The sequence below is a fragment of the Bicyclus anynana genome, chromosome Z (genome assembly GCF_947172395.1).
Source record: "Bicyclus anynana chromosome Z, ilBicAnyn1.1, whole genome shotgun sequence".
Taxonomy (NCBI): Eukaryota; Metazoa; Arthropoda; class Insecta; order Lepidoptera; family Nymphalidae; genus Bicyclus; species Bicyclus anynana.
The window spans coordinates 8,429,600-8,445,583 of record NC_069110.1 but is presented as its reverse complement, the minus strand read 5'-3'; the positions used below and the strand labels follow the sequence as shown (position 1 = coordinate 8,445,583).

Below are 15,984 nucleotides of genomic sequence, written 5' to 3'. Positions count from 1 at the left end.
TCATCAAGCGAGTCGCAGGGATTCGCTGGATGCAGGCGGCTCAGGATCGTGATGTTTGGAAGTCCCTACAAATGACCTATGTTCTGCAGTTGACGTTCATCGACGGTGATGATGACACTAAGCGCGCCAACCCTCATTGGAGCAGCGTGGTGGGTCTAAAGTCTTAGCTCCTTATCCGCTTTTATATAAGGATGGAGGCATAGTACTGTAGTAGCCTGTTAAAATAGGCTGATAATGATGAAATATTTTATTTTAGAGGTTTTTGTAGGGCGTGGAAGTAACATCCACCAAGTACCTACCTACCATTGGTGTATCTAATCACTGTAAGGCATGGTTACCGGTGTAATTATTTTCAGGTAAATGTGGTTTCACCTTTTTCTTTTGTTTCAATATGGCTTTACCATCATTTGGCCAGTAAATAAGTAATAATGTTTATCAAATATATTGACCTATTAGGACGAAAGTGGTCAAATAGAATCCATCGCCTGTCAGTCCTGGTCAAGTCATTTCATGCTTTACTAAAGCGAAGATAAACGAACTAATCACTAAAAACACTCTTGTTCAACCTCCGCTTCACTTGCGCATCTTTACGTAACTATATTATCGAATAAAATTCATTCTACTTCCTACTAATATTTTAGACGTAAAATTTGAGTATAGAAATTTGTTTGGATGTTTATTACTCTTTAACGCTGCAACTACTGAAACGATTTGCCTAAAACATTTTCATCATCAATCCATGGTTCCCGAGGGATTTGTATAAAACTAAATTTGACGCGGACGATGTCGCGTGCGTCGGCGAGTTATGCAATAAAACTAATGTAGAATGAAAAACGAGAGCTACATGTGATTCTTATTATTTACATCTTCGCCGGTTCCTTGTAGAATACGGAACCCTAAAATAGAAATAATTTAAGATATGAAATGATTTGGCGAAAATTACAAAAATATACTAATTACACAAACATTTTTAGTTTACTGAGAAAAAATGCATCAATATTAGCCAGAGTTTACTAAGTACTAACAGGCCGCCAGACGTGTCATGCTCAGCTACCGATTTGCTCTCCTACAAATTAGCGTCCCCCGAACTTCTAAGCACAAACAAGTAATTTCTGGAACGACTATAATTTGGTGCTAATTCCCGCTCGGAAGTTGTGCCCTTGTCGACCCTGTAATTGATTTGTCGCAGCGAGAGGCGCAGCCGGGACCCTGCGAGTGGCAAGACACGCGACTAGCACGCGTCCAAACCACGCCCCTACAGACCCCGCTTTATGGACCCCGAAAAGCCAATATCTCGTATATCATATTTACGAGATGTGTAAGTATGACTTTATACTCAAGCTATATTCTGATAGCGGCATGCTTCTGATTTTTTTTAAAGAGACTAAATCTAGGCCATGCTGATACAAAATAGAGAAAGCCTAGTTTTGTTTGTTAATTCTTTTATATATTTTATCATGGTCGTAGAAAAAGTATTGTATGCCCCTGCACATACATACATAGCCGTTGTAGCACTACCTCTTGATACCTATATATATGTATGCTGCCAGTATTCTTGCCAGCATTCCACGTGGGCATGATTTATATAGTTAATAAGATGAGTTAATTTAAGTTCCTTATTGTATACTTTCCCAATATGTATGTATATTGTATACATAAGTTTATCACTCTTGCTAAAACTGAAAAAAGGGTTAGCCAGTTAGTGTATTTTCGATGTTAGTTTGTTACTTTGTCAAACACAAAACAAAATGGGAAACCGCGAGTGCATCATTCTGTCTTAGGTTATCAGCTCCAGTTGATTTTTTATACGGCTGCATATTCTGTGAGTGCTTTTTATAAAGATGACGAAATTTAGATCTATATACTTATACATATAAAAATTAACTACTTTTGCTATACCACAAAAAAAGGCTTAGTCATTTAGGAAACTTTTAAATTTTGTTGTCTTTTTTTCCCCAGGTGGTATTTTTTAAATATAAAATATAAAATAAATTCACACAGCACTGTTAATTTTAATCCACTAAACAAATTGGGAAACCGCGTGTGAGTCTTTGAGTTATCGGTTCCATTATACGCCTGCTCATGCTGTGAAATTATCCATGTAGGTTCAATAAAGCTGACGATTCGTGTAATATTATAATGTCTTATCTAATACCTTCACATATAAAATTATTTACTGAAGCTGATCCTAAAAAAAGGCTTAGCCAAATAGCATAATTCTTTAGTTCCCGCGGGTAGATTTTTTTATTTAAACAAATGAAAATAAATTCACACATCGCTGTTAATTTTAATCCACAAATTAAAATGGGAAACCGCAAGTGCGTCTTGGGTTATCGGCTCCATTATATGTCTGCTTATGCTGTGAAATTATCCATGTAGGCTCAATAAAGATGATGATTCATGTAGTATTTATAATACCTTCACATATAAAATTAATTACTGTAGCTAAAATTAAAAAAAATGCCTTACCAATAAGCATATTTCTGTAGTTCCCGCGGGTAGATTTTTTATTTAAACTAATGAAAATAAATTCGCACAGCGCTGTTAATTTTAATCCACAAATCAAAATGGGAAACCGCGAGTGCGTCTTTGGTTATCGGCCCCATTATACGCCTGCTTATGCTGTGAGATGTGTTATCCATGTAGGTTCAATAAAGATGACGATTCATGTAGTATTATAATACTTTCACATATGAAATTAATTACTGTAGCTAAACCTAAAAAAAGATTTAGCCAATTAGCATATTTTCTTGTTAGCTCCTGTGGGTAGATTTTTTTATTAAACAAATAAAAATAAATTCAAACAGTGCTGTTAATTTTAAACCACAAATCAAAATGGGAAACCGCGAGTGCCTCTTGGCTTATCAGCTCCATTATACACCTGCTTAAGCTATGAGATTATCCATGTAGGTTCAATAAAGATGCCGATTCATGTTGATTAAAATGCCATAGCTAATACCTTCGATAATAAATAATAGATCGATGCTTTATATATAAAAACTAATTACTGTTGCCTCAAAAAAAGCTTAGCCAATTAGCATATTTATTTAGTTCCCGCGGATAGATTTTTTATTTAAACAAATGAAAATAAATTCACACAGCGCTATTAATTTTAATCCACAAATCAAAATGAGAAACCGCGAGTGCGTCTTTGGTTATCGGCTCCAGTTAATTTATTTATACGCCTGCATATGCTGTGAGATTATCCAGTGAGTGGTTGCACGTGGTGACGTTGACATAGCCAGACTCTTTGTGTTTCTGGGTCGAGCCGACTCGCACGCGACCGCCGCACGCCGCCGCGTGGCGTCCGCTTTACCAAGTGGTTGGAGCATGTACCGACGCCTTATCCTAACTATTGCTAGCAGCACTTAATTAATCCATGTCGTGCATTCCCACAATAAACACTGTAATTGCAATTGTCATGCTCCGGAAAATTTAACAATTGCGGGACTAGATGTTTGTATATGAATCATTTTTTGCATCGCCTCAAATTTCGTCTACCCATCGCATGTCATATTCCAGGCTAATAGCCTAATAGAGGGTAAATAGGGGGTAGCCTAAAAGGGGTAAAGCCTTTTACTTGACCCCTTTTGGGCTACCCCCTATTAGTTTTAGTTATAGTTTTACTTGCATCGTGGTTTCATAAAATCACGCTTTTTTTTAAATTACGATATTTAATACTTACTGGTTTTTCTATATGCACCTGTACTGATTGTGGAGTATGTCGGTTAAAAAACTTTCAGTCTTTATAAAATGACAAACGTCTGGCCACTGCATGTTCTAGGAACATTATCTACGTCAGTAACCTACATTCCAAACTCGTAGTCGAGTCACAACAAACATACAAACTAATCGTTTCAAACGTCCTTATAAACAATCTTTTGAGTTCAGAGCCGTGATACCCCTGTGGATATGACCTCTACCTGCTATACCGGAGGCTGTGGGTTCGAATCCAGTCTGGGGCATGCACCTCCAACTTTTTAGTTGTGTGCATTTTAAGAAATTAAATATCACGTGTCTCAAACGGTGAAGAAAAACATCGTGAGGAAACCTGCATACCACAAAATTTCATAATTCTTTGCGTGTGTGTCTACCAATCCACATTGGGCCAGCTTGGTGGACAATTGGCCTAGCCCCTCTCATTCTGAGAGGAGACTCGTGCTCAACAGTGAGCCGTATATGGGTTGATAACGACAAATATGAGTAATTATTAAGAAAATAAAATGTCCATGTAGACTGCTTCGAGACATAATACCTTTTCATTGCAAAACTCGAGTATGATTGGAACCCCACTTACTCTATCGGTGTATATCGTCAGTCTATATCGGTGGTCAATGCAAATCACAAAATCTTTAAGCTCATACAAACCATAACATCATTGTCAATGGCCCGGAAACCGAATAGCTCCTATTATTTGCACACCCTAGCCCGTATTTGTCTCTCTGTTTGTTGTATTTAAGCATTTATTATACGCAATTATTAACAAGTCGTCTGCAGACCCATCAGCTTTGCTGCAGGCCAGTGGTTCTAAAACTTTGTTAGCTTGTGATTTTTACAATAAAACTAATGTTATACAAATTTCTTACTATTGACTGATTTTAGAGAAATTTAATGGAAATGCTTGATAAGCAAATGCATTCTATTCTAGATTTTTAGATAATATTATAAAGAGGTAAAGATTGTGGTATTGGGGTGTAATATCTGGATCTGCTGAACTGATTTTGAAAATCTTCTCGTTTTTATTTATTGGATGAAAAGGCTTTTAAATCAAATTTAATATGTTAAAAAAATATGACAAGTGGGTGAGGATTTTAATTCTAAATTAAACAATTTTTTTAAATAAATTCATGTTATTTTTCTAATATTCACACATATTGCTAATGCTAAGAAAATTTATTAATAAAATACCTATCTAACCTGACTGCGTAAAAATAATTATTATTAAATCCCTAAGCCATCCCGCAACTGATATGTGTACTTATAATGACACCATGTTGTTATTCTAATAATATTTTATAGTATTACCTAAAATTAGACAAATATATACTGCAATAGTCGGATAATTAACAGAATATACAATTCGGTCTGATGGTAGGCGTCGGCCGTGGCTATTAAGAGTGGTAACTCTATCAGCAAAGATGTACTGCCAAGCAATTTAGCGTTCCGGTACGATGCCGTCAGAAATATGGGCAGAATAAACTTATACCACATCCAAGTGAACCCGCTTCCATCTTAAAATGCATCATCACTTAACATCAGGTAAGATCGCAGCCAAGGGTTAACTTGTCATTAAAAAAAATACTATAGTTGAGGGGCACTGTACTCATAAAAAACAAACCGAAACATGGAGGGTTAACCGACGTCACACGGCTCATCCCTCCAGTAAACTTGTGACCCGTCGGCGTTCGGCTCCTATGGGAACAACACACAAATTATCCAAAACTAATTGTCTAATGTGTTCACGCCATTTAACTAAACAGATTGGACGTTTTGAGTGCAGCGTATGAGTGTAGTTTGTATGTTTGTACAAATATGTATTTACGTAATAACTTCCTGCATAGGTAAATAATACATTGCTTTGATCATTTATTTCAATTATATTAACTTATACGCGTTTGGAACCCTCGTAACTTTAATTTTAAGTTTTCGAATAATTATTATCACCATTATCTTAAGTTTAATATTATTACCTGACGTTTCAAAAGATCTTGTAAACTAAGCCTATTTGAAATAAATGAATTTTGACTTTGACTTTGACTTTATTTTGAATTTGATATTCATAGATAAATAACAATAATGCGTGAATATGTTATAAACATACTAGCAGACGCCCGCGACTTCGTCCGCATGGAATTCTGTTTTCCGCAAATCTCGTAAAAACCAAGTGTTTTTCCGAGATAAAAAGTAACCTATATATGTAAACCAGGGCATTCTATCTACATTTCAAATTTCAGACAAATCGGTGGCGGCATTATACTAACAAACATCCATACAATCTTTCGCGATTATAATATTGAAGTTCAAAACAAATCAGGGCCTACAGCCGATCGATTTTCTTTCTACAAACGCTAACGCTTCGAAAATTAAAAAATGTAAGGGAATGACATTTACTATTGACAGGTCATGTGATCAAGTTGTCGAACGGATCTGTCATACCCATACATTTGGTTGGTTTTCTAAGCGTTTGTAGAAAGAGGATCGACGTGTCACATGGCTACAGGCCCTGGTATATTGACTATGTTACCTACGCCTTTCAACTTATATAGATCTGTTGTGGCGTAAGCGAAAGTTCAATTGATTATTTGAGTTTACAATAAGAAGTTAGAAGAGTCATTTGGAAGAACAATCAATGTAAGAAAAAATTTAAATGTATGTAATAATTTATATCTATGGTTTTATTGTAATGATGCAACAAACTTAATCACACTAAAAAAAGCGCCTTTTAGTCAAGCGGTATTGATTGTTAAACTTTCTTTGTTATCTGAATAATGAAATTTACCAAAACTGACAGTGGTCGTTCTTCCAATTATTCCTTTTATTTACATAGTAAAAATAAAACTCTTGGCATTATTAAAATAATTTGATAATTTAATTAGCAACACAATAAATTATAATATCTACAATTAACATTTAAACTTATTTTATTGAAATTAAGAAACGTAACTACTAATTATTCTCAGTTGGCGGTAAGCTGGGTTTTTTATCGGGCAGTTTGATCTCCTCAACGGCTAAGTTTTCTTCACTTGACTTTAACTCTACATATTTATATCTAAACGCCATGAGCATGAATACGAACATGTCGAGTAACATCAACCCAGCGAATAAGAAAAACTCCTTCCACTGAAAGTAAAAAAAAAAAACAACGGCTTAGTATTATAAGTAAAACTCTGCAATTTTTAATTTTACGTACAAAACTTATTAATGAAATCTAGTATTTTTTATTATTCTCTACAAGTAAGCAATTGGCTACAATCTCACCTGATGACAAGTGATAATGTAATCTAAGATGGAAACGGGCTAAGGAGTAGGATGACATCCACACTCCTTTCGGTTTCTACACGACATCGTACCGGAACGCTAAATCACTTGGCGGTACGTCTTTGTCGGTAGGGCAGTAACTAGCTACGGCCGAAGCATCCTATCAGCCAGACTTTGGCCAATTAAGAAAACCTCAATCGGCCCAGCCGGGGATCGAACCCAGGACCTCCGTTTTTTAAATCCACCGCATATACCACTGCGCCACAGAGGCCGTCAAAATTTTATCAGTCAGTCTAACTATATTTTAGTAATGTATGAATTAAAATATAGTTAGACTGGAATTTAAGTAAAAGTATTCACTGTCACTATAGTGGAATTTAACCCAGAAATGTAGTAGAATGTTTACAAGCACTGAATATAACGTTCACTATATTTATGTAATACTAGCGAATGCCTGCGACTTTTGAAACCCCTGAATAATGACTTTTTTCTATAGGTACTACACGTAACTTCTTCTTGTAACGCATCTTGTTGAAAATAGCAGCATAGCGTCGTACAAACGTAGGGAGCGACTTTGTTTTATATTATGTGATAGAAAAGTATAGTTGGAAGCAATATTTATGACGTTTTCCGAAGTATTCCGTTAAGCTGCACAATACAAAATTTTAGGTGTCAGCCGCAACGTAATGGGGCGGCGGAAGAGCATCACTCCGCGAGCGCTATACATCCACCCGCTGTCGTCGCCTCTCGCGGCTTGACGTTATCGCAGCTCATTTCGAAGCCATCATAATGATTGCATCCGATTATACCCGCCAGCTAAAAATTAATTGTAAGAAAGGTAAATCACTTACTTGTGCATCCAAAAAGTTTCCTTCAACGATGAATACTACAATAAGATTACCAAAGGCAACCGTAAGTAGCCACACCGATGTTAATACTGATTTCATGCTGGCTGGAGCCTGGGTAAACGAAAACTCAAGCCCAGTTACCGAGAACATAACTTCTCCCATCGTCAGCAGCACATACTGAGGTATCAGCCACAATATATGTACACTATTCGGTGGTGTAATCGTGATCGCATTCGTCATCTATAAAAAACAATTTAAGGATTTATTAAGGTGAGTGACAACTCTATTCTGAAGAGATATATTGATTCATCATATCAGCCGATGGGTATCCACTGCAGGACATAGGCCTTATGTAGGGACTTCCAAACATCACGATACTGAGCCACCTGCATCCAGCGAATCCCTGCGACTCGCTTGATGTCGTCAGTCCACCTGGTGGGGGTCAACCAACACTGCGCTTACTAGTGCGGGGTTGCCATTCCAGCACTTTGGGACCCCAACGTCCATCGGCTCTTCGTACTATGTGTCCCGCCCATTGCCACTTCAGCTTCGTTACTCTTTGAGCTATGTCGGTGACTTTGGTTCTTCTGCGGATCTCCTCATTTCTGATTCGATCAGGCAGAGATACTCCTAACATAGCTCGTTCCATCGCCCGCGGTGTGACTCTGGAGCCTTCTTATGAGGCCCATAGTTAGCGACCAAGTCTCAAGATATATTGATTAGATAAGTATGATGCTGATAAAATAAGTTGAAATTAACGATCAAAGCTGGAAATAATAATTAGACGGTTCGTGTAAATATTACTATGAAATCGGACTAGTGATTTTGGAAATCATTAGCGATATTGGTCTGCATAAACATCTTTGACCCCAATACGCATATACTAATCTCCGTACCATCATCATCATCATATCAGCCGATGGACGTCCACTACAGGACTTAGACATTTTGTAGAGACTTCCAAACATTACGATCCCAAACCGTCTGCATCCAGCAAATCCTAGGACTCGCTTGATGTCGTCAGTCTACCTGATGGGTAAACTCCGTACCGTTGTAGGTAAAACATAATCACAGTATCAAGGTATATCAAATAATTATTTGTAATACATACATAATTTCCGTTATTTTCTTCCAATACGTTTATTGTGTAAACAGCACCAGCCATAAACTTGAAATCTTTTATTAATACAATATCGTTTATTATTACGTCATATTTTCCTTTCTCAATACTTTTTTGTGATGTATCATCAGTAGTCATTGATAATTTTGTTCTGTTCTTTTTACTATCATGCAGAGAAATGGTTGTCGAAGTGATTACATTTGATAAAAATCTGAAATGGTGATGAAAACTCGGCATTAACATTTAATATCCATACGCAACATTTAACAACAGTTAGTAGATTCTTTTTATCAATGGAAATGGTAAACATTGGAATGTGTGGACAAATTAAAATCCGATAAGACTTTATTACAGCGTTGTAGGTAAAGCAGAAATGACGTTTAAAAAATCCTTTGTAATTTTATATTTTCTACTAAACAATATCAAAGCCCATGTGAAAGTAAGGGTTGAACAGGGAGTTTTATTAGGAAATAAAGAAGCAACTGTCTTTAATAGAAAAAGTTACTATTCATTTTATGGCGTACCGTATGCTCAAGCCCCTATAGGAAAATTAAGGTTTAAGGATCCTAAGCCTCCCAAAATATGGAAACAACCTCTAGATGCTACCACAGAGTTCCGTGGTGCGTGTGCTCAAGCTCATATTGTGCATAAACACGGACAATACGGGTTCGAAAACTGTTTGTATTTAAATATTTACACACCATATTTACCGCAAGAAGTAAAGCCAATATTAAAAGCAGTGATCGTTTGGATTCACGGCTATGCTTTCACTTCTAGTTTCAGTCATATACACGGTGGGGACTTTCTGATTGATAATGATGTAATATTCATTTCTCTTACACACAGATTAGGTGCTTTTGGTTTTTTGAAACTAAATCAAAGTGACTCAAATTCAAACATGGGTCTTAAAGACATCATTCTGGGCCTCAAGTGGATCAAAACAAATATTCAGAACTTTGGTGGAGACAAAAATAAAATAACTGTAATGGGAAGTGGCTCTGCCAGCACTTTGCTTTCCTTGATATTGGTGACCAAATATAAAAATTTATTCACAAAAATGATCTTACAAAGCGGTTCAATATTCTCTCCATCGCTATTCCAGACAGAAGAAGAAACTGAGAAACAAAGATTGGAAGAAGAAATAAAGAAAATGGGTGTTAAAGATTTGAAAAACGCTTCTACAAAATATATTATTCAGGCATCTCAGAAGATTTATAATAGTAGAGATATAACGAATTTTCAACGACCTATTATTCCTTTTGCACCAATACTCGAAACAAAATCATGGAAGTCATTATTATCTTTAGATAAATACAATGCAACTTTAAGAAATGTGAATTTTAGTAAAATACCTATACTCATAGGGTTCACAAGTCAAGAAAGCATATCTGAATTGATTCCTTTTATTCAAAATACCCATTATTTAAAAATGTATCATTCACTATTTAAATTTATGGTACCTTTTGAAGATGGTTGTAAATATGAATACTCGTCTGAAATTTATAAGAGCATTTCAAACGAAATAAAAAATTGGTACTTTAAGAGTGGACTTAGCGAAAATTCTATACACGACTTTTTAAAATATGTGTCTGACTTACGTAAATACCCTATATATAAATTTATAAATACTGTTCTAAGTGTAGGAGGCGAAATTTATGTTTACAAATTTAACTATGTGGGGCAACTTAACGCGGTCAAATCAACTTCCTTAGCCGGTTCTAACATTAGAGTCAAAGGTGCGGCGCAAGGAGATGAAATATGTTACATTCTTAAATGTGATCCTTATTGGGAATCTTACGTAAAGTTAAAGGAAAATAAATATCATAAAGACAGAATTTTTATCGAACAAATTTCGCAAATGTGGGCAAATTTTGCCAAATCTGGTGAACCGACCTCGATAAATAATTATGGTAATATTACCTGGCCTCCGATGTCTTTAAAAAGAGACAATGTATTTGAATTTGCTATTAATAACAGATTAATCAACTCTAAAAGTGAAAGAAAAATGTTTAAATTTTGGGAAAAAATCTATTACAAGTATTATGAACTGAAAAATTGTCAGAATTTAATGAATACCCGTAAGGATGAATTGTAAAAATATCCCCGTCATATTTCATTAATTATGCATAATAATAATTTTATAATTTAATATAAATGTTTTTTCTTTAATTTTAATTAGTATGATACAAAAAGAAATGTATGTTTGTTTTTCCATATATCGCTCCAAAATGTTTTAACCGCTTGACGTGAAACTTACATATAAAAATAGGTGTCGTATTTTGCAATACTGTTACCGATTTAGTATTTTATTAACTTTTTAAAATACTAAATCGGTAACAGCATCGCAAAATACGACACCTATTTTTATATGTAAGTCATACGATAATAACGAAAAATTCCCTAAAAAGTCATTGACAGTAGTACACTATAAAATATTGTCAATTTATTTTCAATAGTTTTCTGAATTTAGTCTAAGAGTCGACGTACAGTTTCTGTTACTCACATATAACGGTATTAGCCACCTACTGTAATATGTAGGTATATTGTATATAATAGAACCGACACACGATTTACATTATATGAATTCATTTACGTACCTCACACGAACCCCATCAATGGGTTTGTTGTTATTGTCGATAAAGCTATAGACATTGTCTTCGTTGATGAAATAAGAATTCGCTGTTTTCTCCAACATATGGAAATTTCCATTGAATGTGATATTTTCACAAGAATTGTCAGATCCTTGCAAAGTATATGGCATTTCAATCAATTGATCAGCTACTATATCTAGTTTTTCATACACTCCTAAAGGTCCAACTGTCGCGTTCAGTGTAGTATTGTCATGGGGGTTATAAATATTCAAAGTAAAGTTGCAATTGTGTCCATTGTATACTCTCAGTTGGGCCAACCCATTTGCTACTGGCGTACCATATGTTGGCTGAAAATTTCAAAACTTGTGATAAAATTCATTGACATTTTAAAAAAAATATTCTTTTGAGTAATTTAATATCAGACATATAATACCAAAATAACCCCAAAACTTTAAACCTTCACAATGCCAAACATTTTTTAAAGAAAAAATAATTTTGAAAAAATTTAAAAAAAAAACTGGTAGTGCTAAATTAAAAAATGTATTTTTATTATTTCATTTTTATTAAAACTCTATTTGATGTATAATTGTCCTAAATCAAATTATTTATTAAGTTAAGAACCTAGTAATAGCTAGGATAAAATTTTACATACCAAGAGATTAAGTTCGACGATTCCTGATGTTATGAATGCGCATGCGGCTAAAGTTCCTCCCCAGATCATTTTATGCAAAGGTTTCTTAATCAACTTGCAATATGTCATGAAAGGATAAATAGCCTACAACAAAAAGGTAGATAGTTTAAATAAATTAAATTTCTTTTTTTATTGAGACAGAATATAATAGAAAACTTAAGCTAAGTTATCCTAATAACTATACAAAGTATGCCCATGTGTGACAAGAATATTGGTTGCATTTCCGCGTTGGACATTCTAACTGATCCTTTGCGCGTAATATGAGCCAGCGCTTCTGTTCCAGGTCACAGAAAACAAATGTACAAGCCCAGGTCGAGACAACTAACGTTGTAATAGTTTGGAGATTGTTTTTGGCACTGCTACTCTGTGTCCCAGGGGTCACCACATTATAAATATTATAAAAGATTATACAATTTTCAAGCTTACTAAATATAAAGAAGTAACGAAATAATTATCTGCAACTTACCACTTCAAAAAGTGGAATGAAAACTAAAATTAAAAATGGGTTGATAACTTGCATCTGATCAGCTTTCAACGTCCAACTTCCTATATCTTGTTCCATTCTATCGGCTTGGAAAGTCCATCTTGAACCCTAGAAATATTATTAGAGCTTAAAATATGAAATATATATTATTTTACTTTTCTCACTCGTTTTAAAAAATGTTTTTAGTGGTTTTTTTTTTTAAATAATTATACGAGTAAATGACACCATTCACCATAAAAAATAAAATCTCCTAACGAGTACCCTCTATTTTTTTGTGATGATAAAACCACATAATACGCATTTGTGAAAATTCTGTGGAACTATCTGGAAAGTATGAAAAAATATGACCCTTTAAAATATCAGTCCAGGCATCTTCGAGTATTCGGGAAACATACATGAAAATAAAAGTTCCGACGAATATAGCAGCTCTTGGAGGGCGATAGATAGGATTATTAGGATGGATTGATACACCTCATATAGACGATCAGAGATGTACAAAATGGTTTTAAAAAAGCATTTAAATACAAAATGCAAAATACTTTTGAGATTTACTATTTCAAATGCAAAATACCAAATAGGTTTGCGTTTGGTATTTTAAATGCTAAATGCAAAATAGGTATTTTCAAAATACTTTTTCAAAATAAAATAGGTACCTTTTGACCAAATCACAGATAATTTGTATTTATCATGAGCAATAGAGACACAATGCCGAGCCGAACAAAAACGTTCGTCATCTCGTCAAGACTAAAGGCGCGCACATTGACCAACGAAGAAAAAAACAAAAAACCAGCCAAGCGCGTGTCGGGCCACGCGCAGAGTAGAGTTCCGTAGATTACATGAGCAGTTTAATTCCTTATATAATGCACAAAAATACCGATAATGGTGCCCCACACCATGTGATAGAAGATAAAAAATTCAACCTCACTTTATGTAGGAAAGAACCCCAAAAACAACTTTTTTTCCAATTTTCTATTTACTATCTTATACTTCTATAGTCGTAATTAATATAACCAAATTTCAGCTTTCTAGTTTTAACAGACTCTGAGATATCTTATTTTATTTACAGCTTTACCTTTTTAATTAACTCATAATATATTTTTAATTAATAATTTTAACCTAAAAAAATTATTATTCAAGATTTTATTATACGACTTTGTTTACATTTTAATATACACACTCATGCTAATTTACAGATTTCTAGTAATTAAAGTCACTGCGCTAAGCCGCGGACGGACGGACGGACAGACAGACGGACATAGCGAAACTATAAGGGTTCCTTGTGGACTACGGAACCCTAAAAAGAACGCACATGGCTAGCAGGCGCCTCTATTGGTCAAATTGGCAATACAAGCGTCATTTGTTTATTTCGTTTTGTTTGACTGTTAATATTGGCTAAACTTAATTACAAAGTATTTTGCATTTTGAAATGAATATTAAAAATACAAAATACAATTCATAAGGTATTTCAAATAAAATACAAAATGCTTTTTACTAAAAACCATTTAAATGCAAAATACAAAATAGGTATTTTGCATTTTGTATTTGCATTTTAAATAGAAGTATTTCAAATAAATCACATCTCTGTAGACGATGTACTAATTACTAACTAATTTAGTTATACTTACTTGTTGATCAAATAGAGCCCAAAATACTGGTAATGGTAAAAACAGTACTAGCACTCTTAAAAGAGATTTAATATCTTCAATCAGACTTTTGTCGTACTTGTCATCAGCATGGTCCAACCAGTGCTCCCTTTTCTGCTTTGACTTGCAGGAGGTCATTATAGCGTGCTATTTATAAAATACATATTATTATTGATATGTACGATGTAGTACTAAATAGAAGTATATAGTCATGCATGTAGACAAAGTATGACATTATAAATCAGATCAGATAAAACAATTCCAATAAAATTACATATTAAAACATACAATAAAATTTAAACTAAACAAATTATTTTAAACATAAATACTCACGCTAATACAAGTCGAGACTTTTCCCAAAATATTGCCAGATGGATTTTTTATAATGTACAACCTTTTTCCAGCCACAAAGAAAACTGAAATAACAGAATCGTATACAATTACGAATATTCTTAAAGTATATTAAGTATAGTATACCCACAATTTACTTTCAAGGTAAATTCTTCAACACTAAATAGTTATAAAGGAAAAAAACTTTGCAGTTCATAATAGCAGTTATTTGTTAAAGATATAGAAATGATTATCGTAATTGTAGATTTCCTCATCACTCATGATTTAAAATATTAGTATTGCAAATACATTTTAAACTTTAGATTTAGACAGTTGCATGCGGTGTTTACCTTTAAAAAGAATTGCATTTTATCTTTGTGCTCTAAGATTAATATTTGTACGTCTGTTGGTAGAAGAACCAAATAAGCAAATAAAAAGAAAATAAATAATTAGGTAATCACTTACTGATGGAAATACACATGAGGATCCCGGGAACGCCAAATGCTAGAGAGTAGCAACTATTCTCGCCAAAACATTTAACATCAGCTCTCAATATTGGTGTTAGGAATGTAGATATCAAACTACCCGCGTTGATTGAGAAGTAGAAAAGTGAGAAGAAGTATCCCAAGTATTTCGCTTGTTCTGGCAATTTAAACTGGTCTCCACCGAACGCGGAAACACAGGGCTTGATTCCTCCAGTTCCAAAAGCAATCAGCAATAGAGCCAGGATTGTGAAGCCCCTGAAATTTATGTGATTCTTGTTTATTTTTTAGGACATTGCTTAGATTGACCTACGAAACAATACTTTTTGGTCATTGGATACCTCGATAGTGTTGATTTCTGAGACCCACTATCTACACTTTGTACATAGTAGTATACTTACAATGGCGGTAAGTTGAGGGGCGGCATTGCAGTAACGGATAAAAGGACGCTTCCCGCCGCATATACCAAGGACAGGTAAAATATTGTCCTGAAAACAATACGTAAAACCATAAAATAATATACTTAGTCTCGAACTTTTTATATTATTGGCAGTTTGTTTAATATGTAATATGTTTGTAAAGTGATAAACAGAAACTGTCATGTAAAAGCGGAGTGCCCAGTGGATATGACCCTCGATTCGGAGGACGTAAGTTTGAGGTCCCCGGTTTCATGTATCATCTGGTTGTAAGTTCCAGTCATGATAACGGGGGGAATTAGGACGAAACTCAAGGTCAAGGTCCTAGTCTCACAAGGCTTAAACATGGCTTAAAGAGTCATTCCACCTCTTGCATTCCTTCTGCGTGAACTTTATTTCTG

The 15,984-nt window shown here is 34.5% G+C and overlaps 2 protein-coding genes across 2 annotated transcripts in view; one reads left to right on the top strand and one right to left on the bottom strand.

Annotated features, from left to right (window-relative positions):
• Window positions 1-6,567: 6,567 nt before the first annotated feature.
• LOC112052044 (peptide transporter family 1) overlaps window positions 6,568-15,984 on the bottom strand; it is a 29,205-nt gene continuing 19,788 nt past the window's right edge. The window contains exons 4-13 of the mRNA XM_024091063.2: window positions 15,569-15,655; window positions 15,151-15,425; window positions 14,689-14,771; window positions 14,338-14,502; window positions 12,695-12,820; window positions 12,190-12,312; window positions 11,544-11,884; window positions 8,938-9,157; window positions 7,830-8,066; window positions 6,568-6,840 (exon numbers count right to left, since the gene is read on the bottom strand). Of these exons, the coding sequence (XP_023946831.2) occupies window positions 6,667-6,840; window positions 7,830-8,066; window positions 8,938-9,157; window positions 11,544-11,884; window positions 12,190-12,312; window positions 12,695-12,820; window positions 14,338-14,502; window positions 14,689-14,771; window positions 15,151-15,425; window positions 15,569-15,655 (1,831 nt within the window). The 3' untranslated portion in view covers window positions 6,568-6,666. The remainder of the gene's footprint in view (window positions 6,841-7,829; window positions 8,067-8,937; window positions 9,158-11,543; window positions 11,885-12,189; window positions 12,313-12,694; window positions 12,821-14,337; window positions 14,503-14,688; window positions 14,772-15,150; window positions 15,426-15,568; window positions 15,656-15,984) is intronic.
• On the top strand, window positions 9,165-11,283 carry LOC128199720 (esterase E4-like). Its single transcript, XM_052890678.1, has one exon. The coding sequence runs from the start codon at window positions 9,320-9,322 to the stop codon at window positions 11,039-11,041; it is 1,722 nt and encodes a 573-aa protein (XP_052746638.1). The 5' UTR covers window positions 9,165-9,319; the 3' UTR covers window positions 11,042-11,283.

Excerpts from the sequence above, each read along its gene's own strand:
- LOC128199720 (XM_052890678.1), top strand. The coding sequence starts at position 9,320 with ATGACGTTTAAAAAATCCTTTGTAATTTTATATTTTCTACTAAACAAT.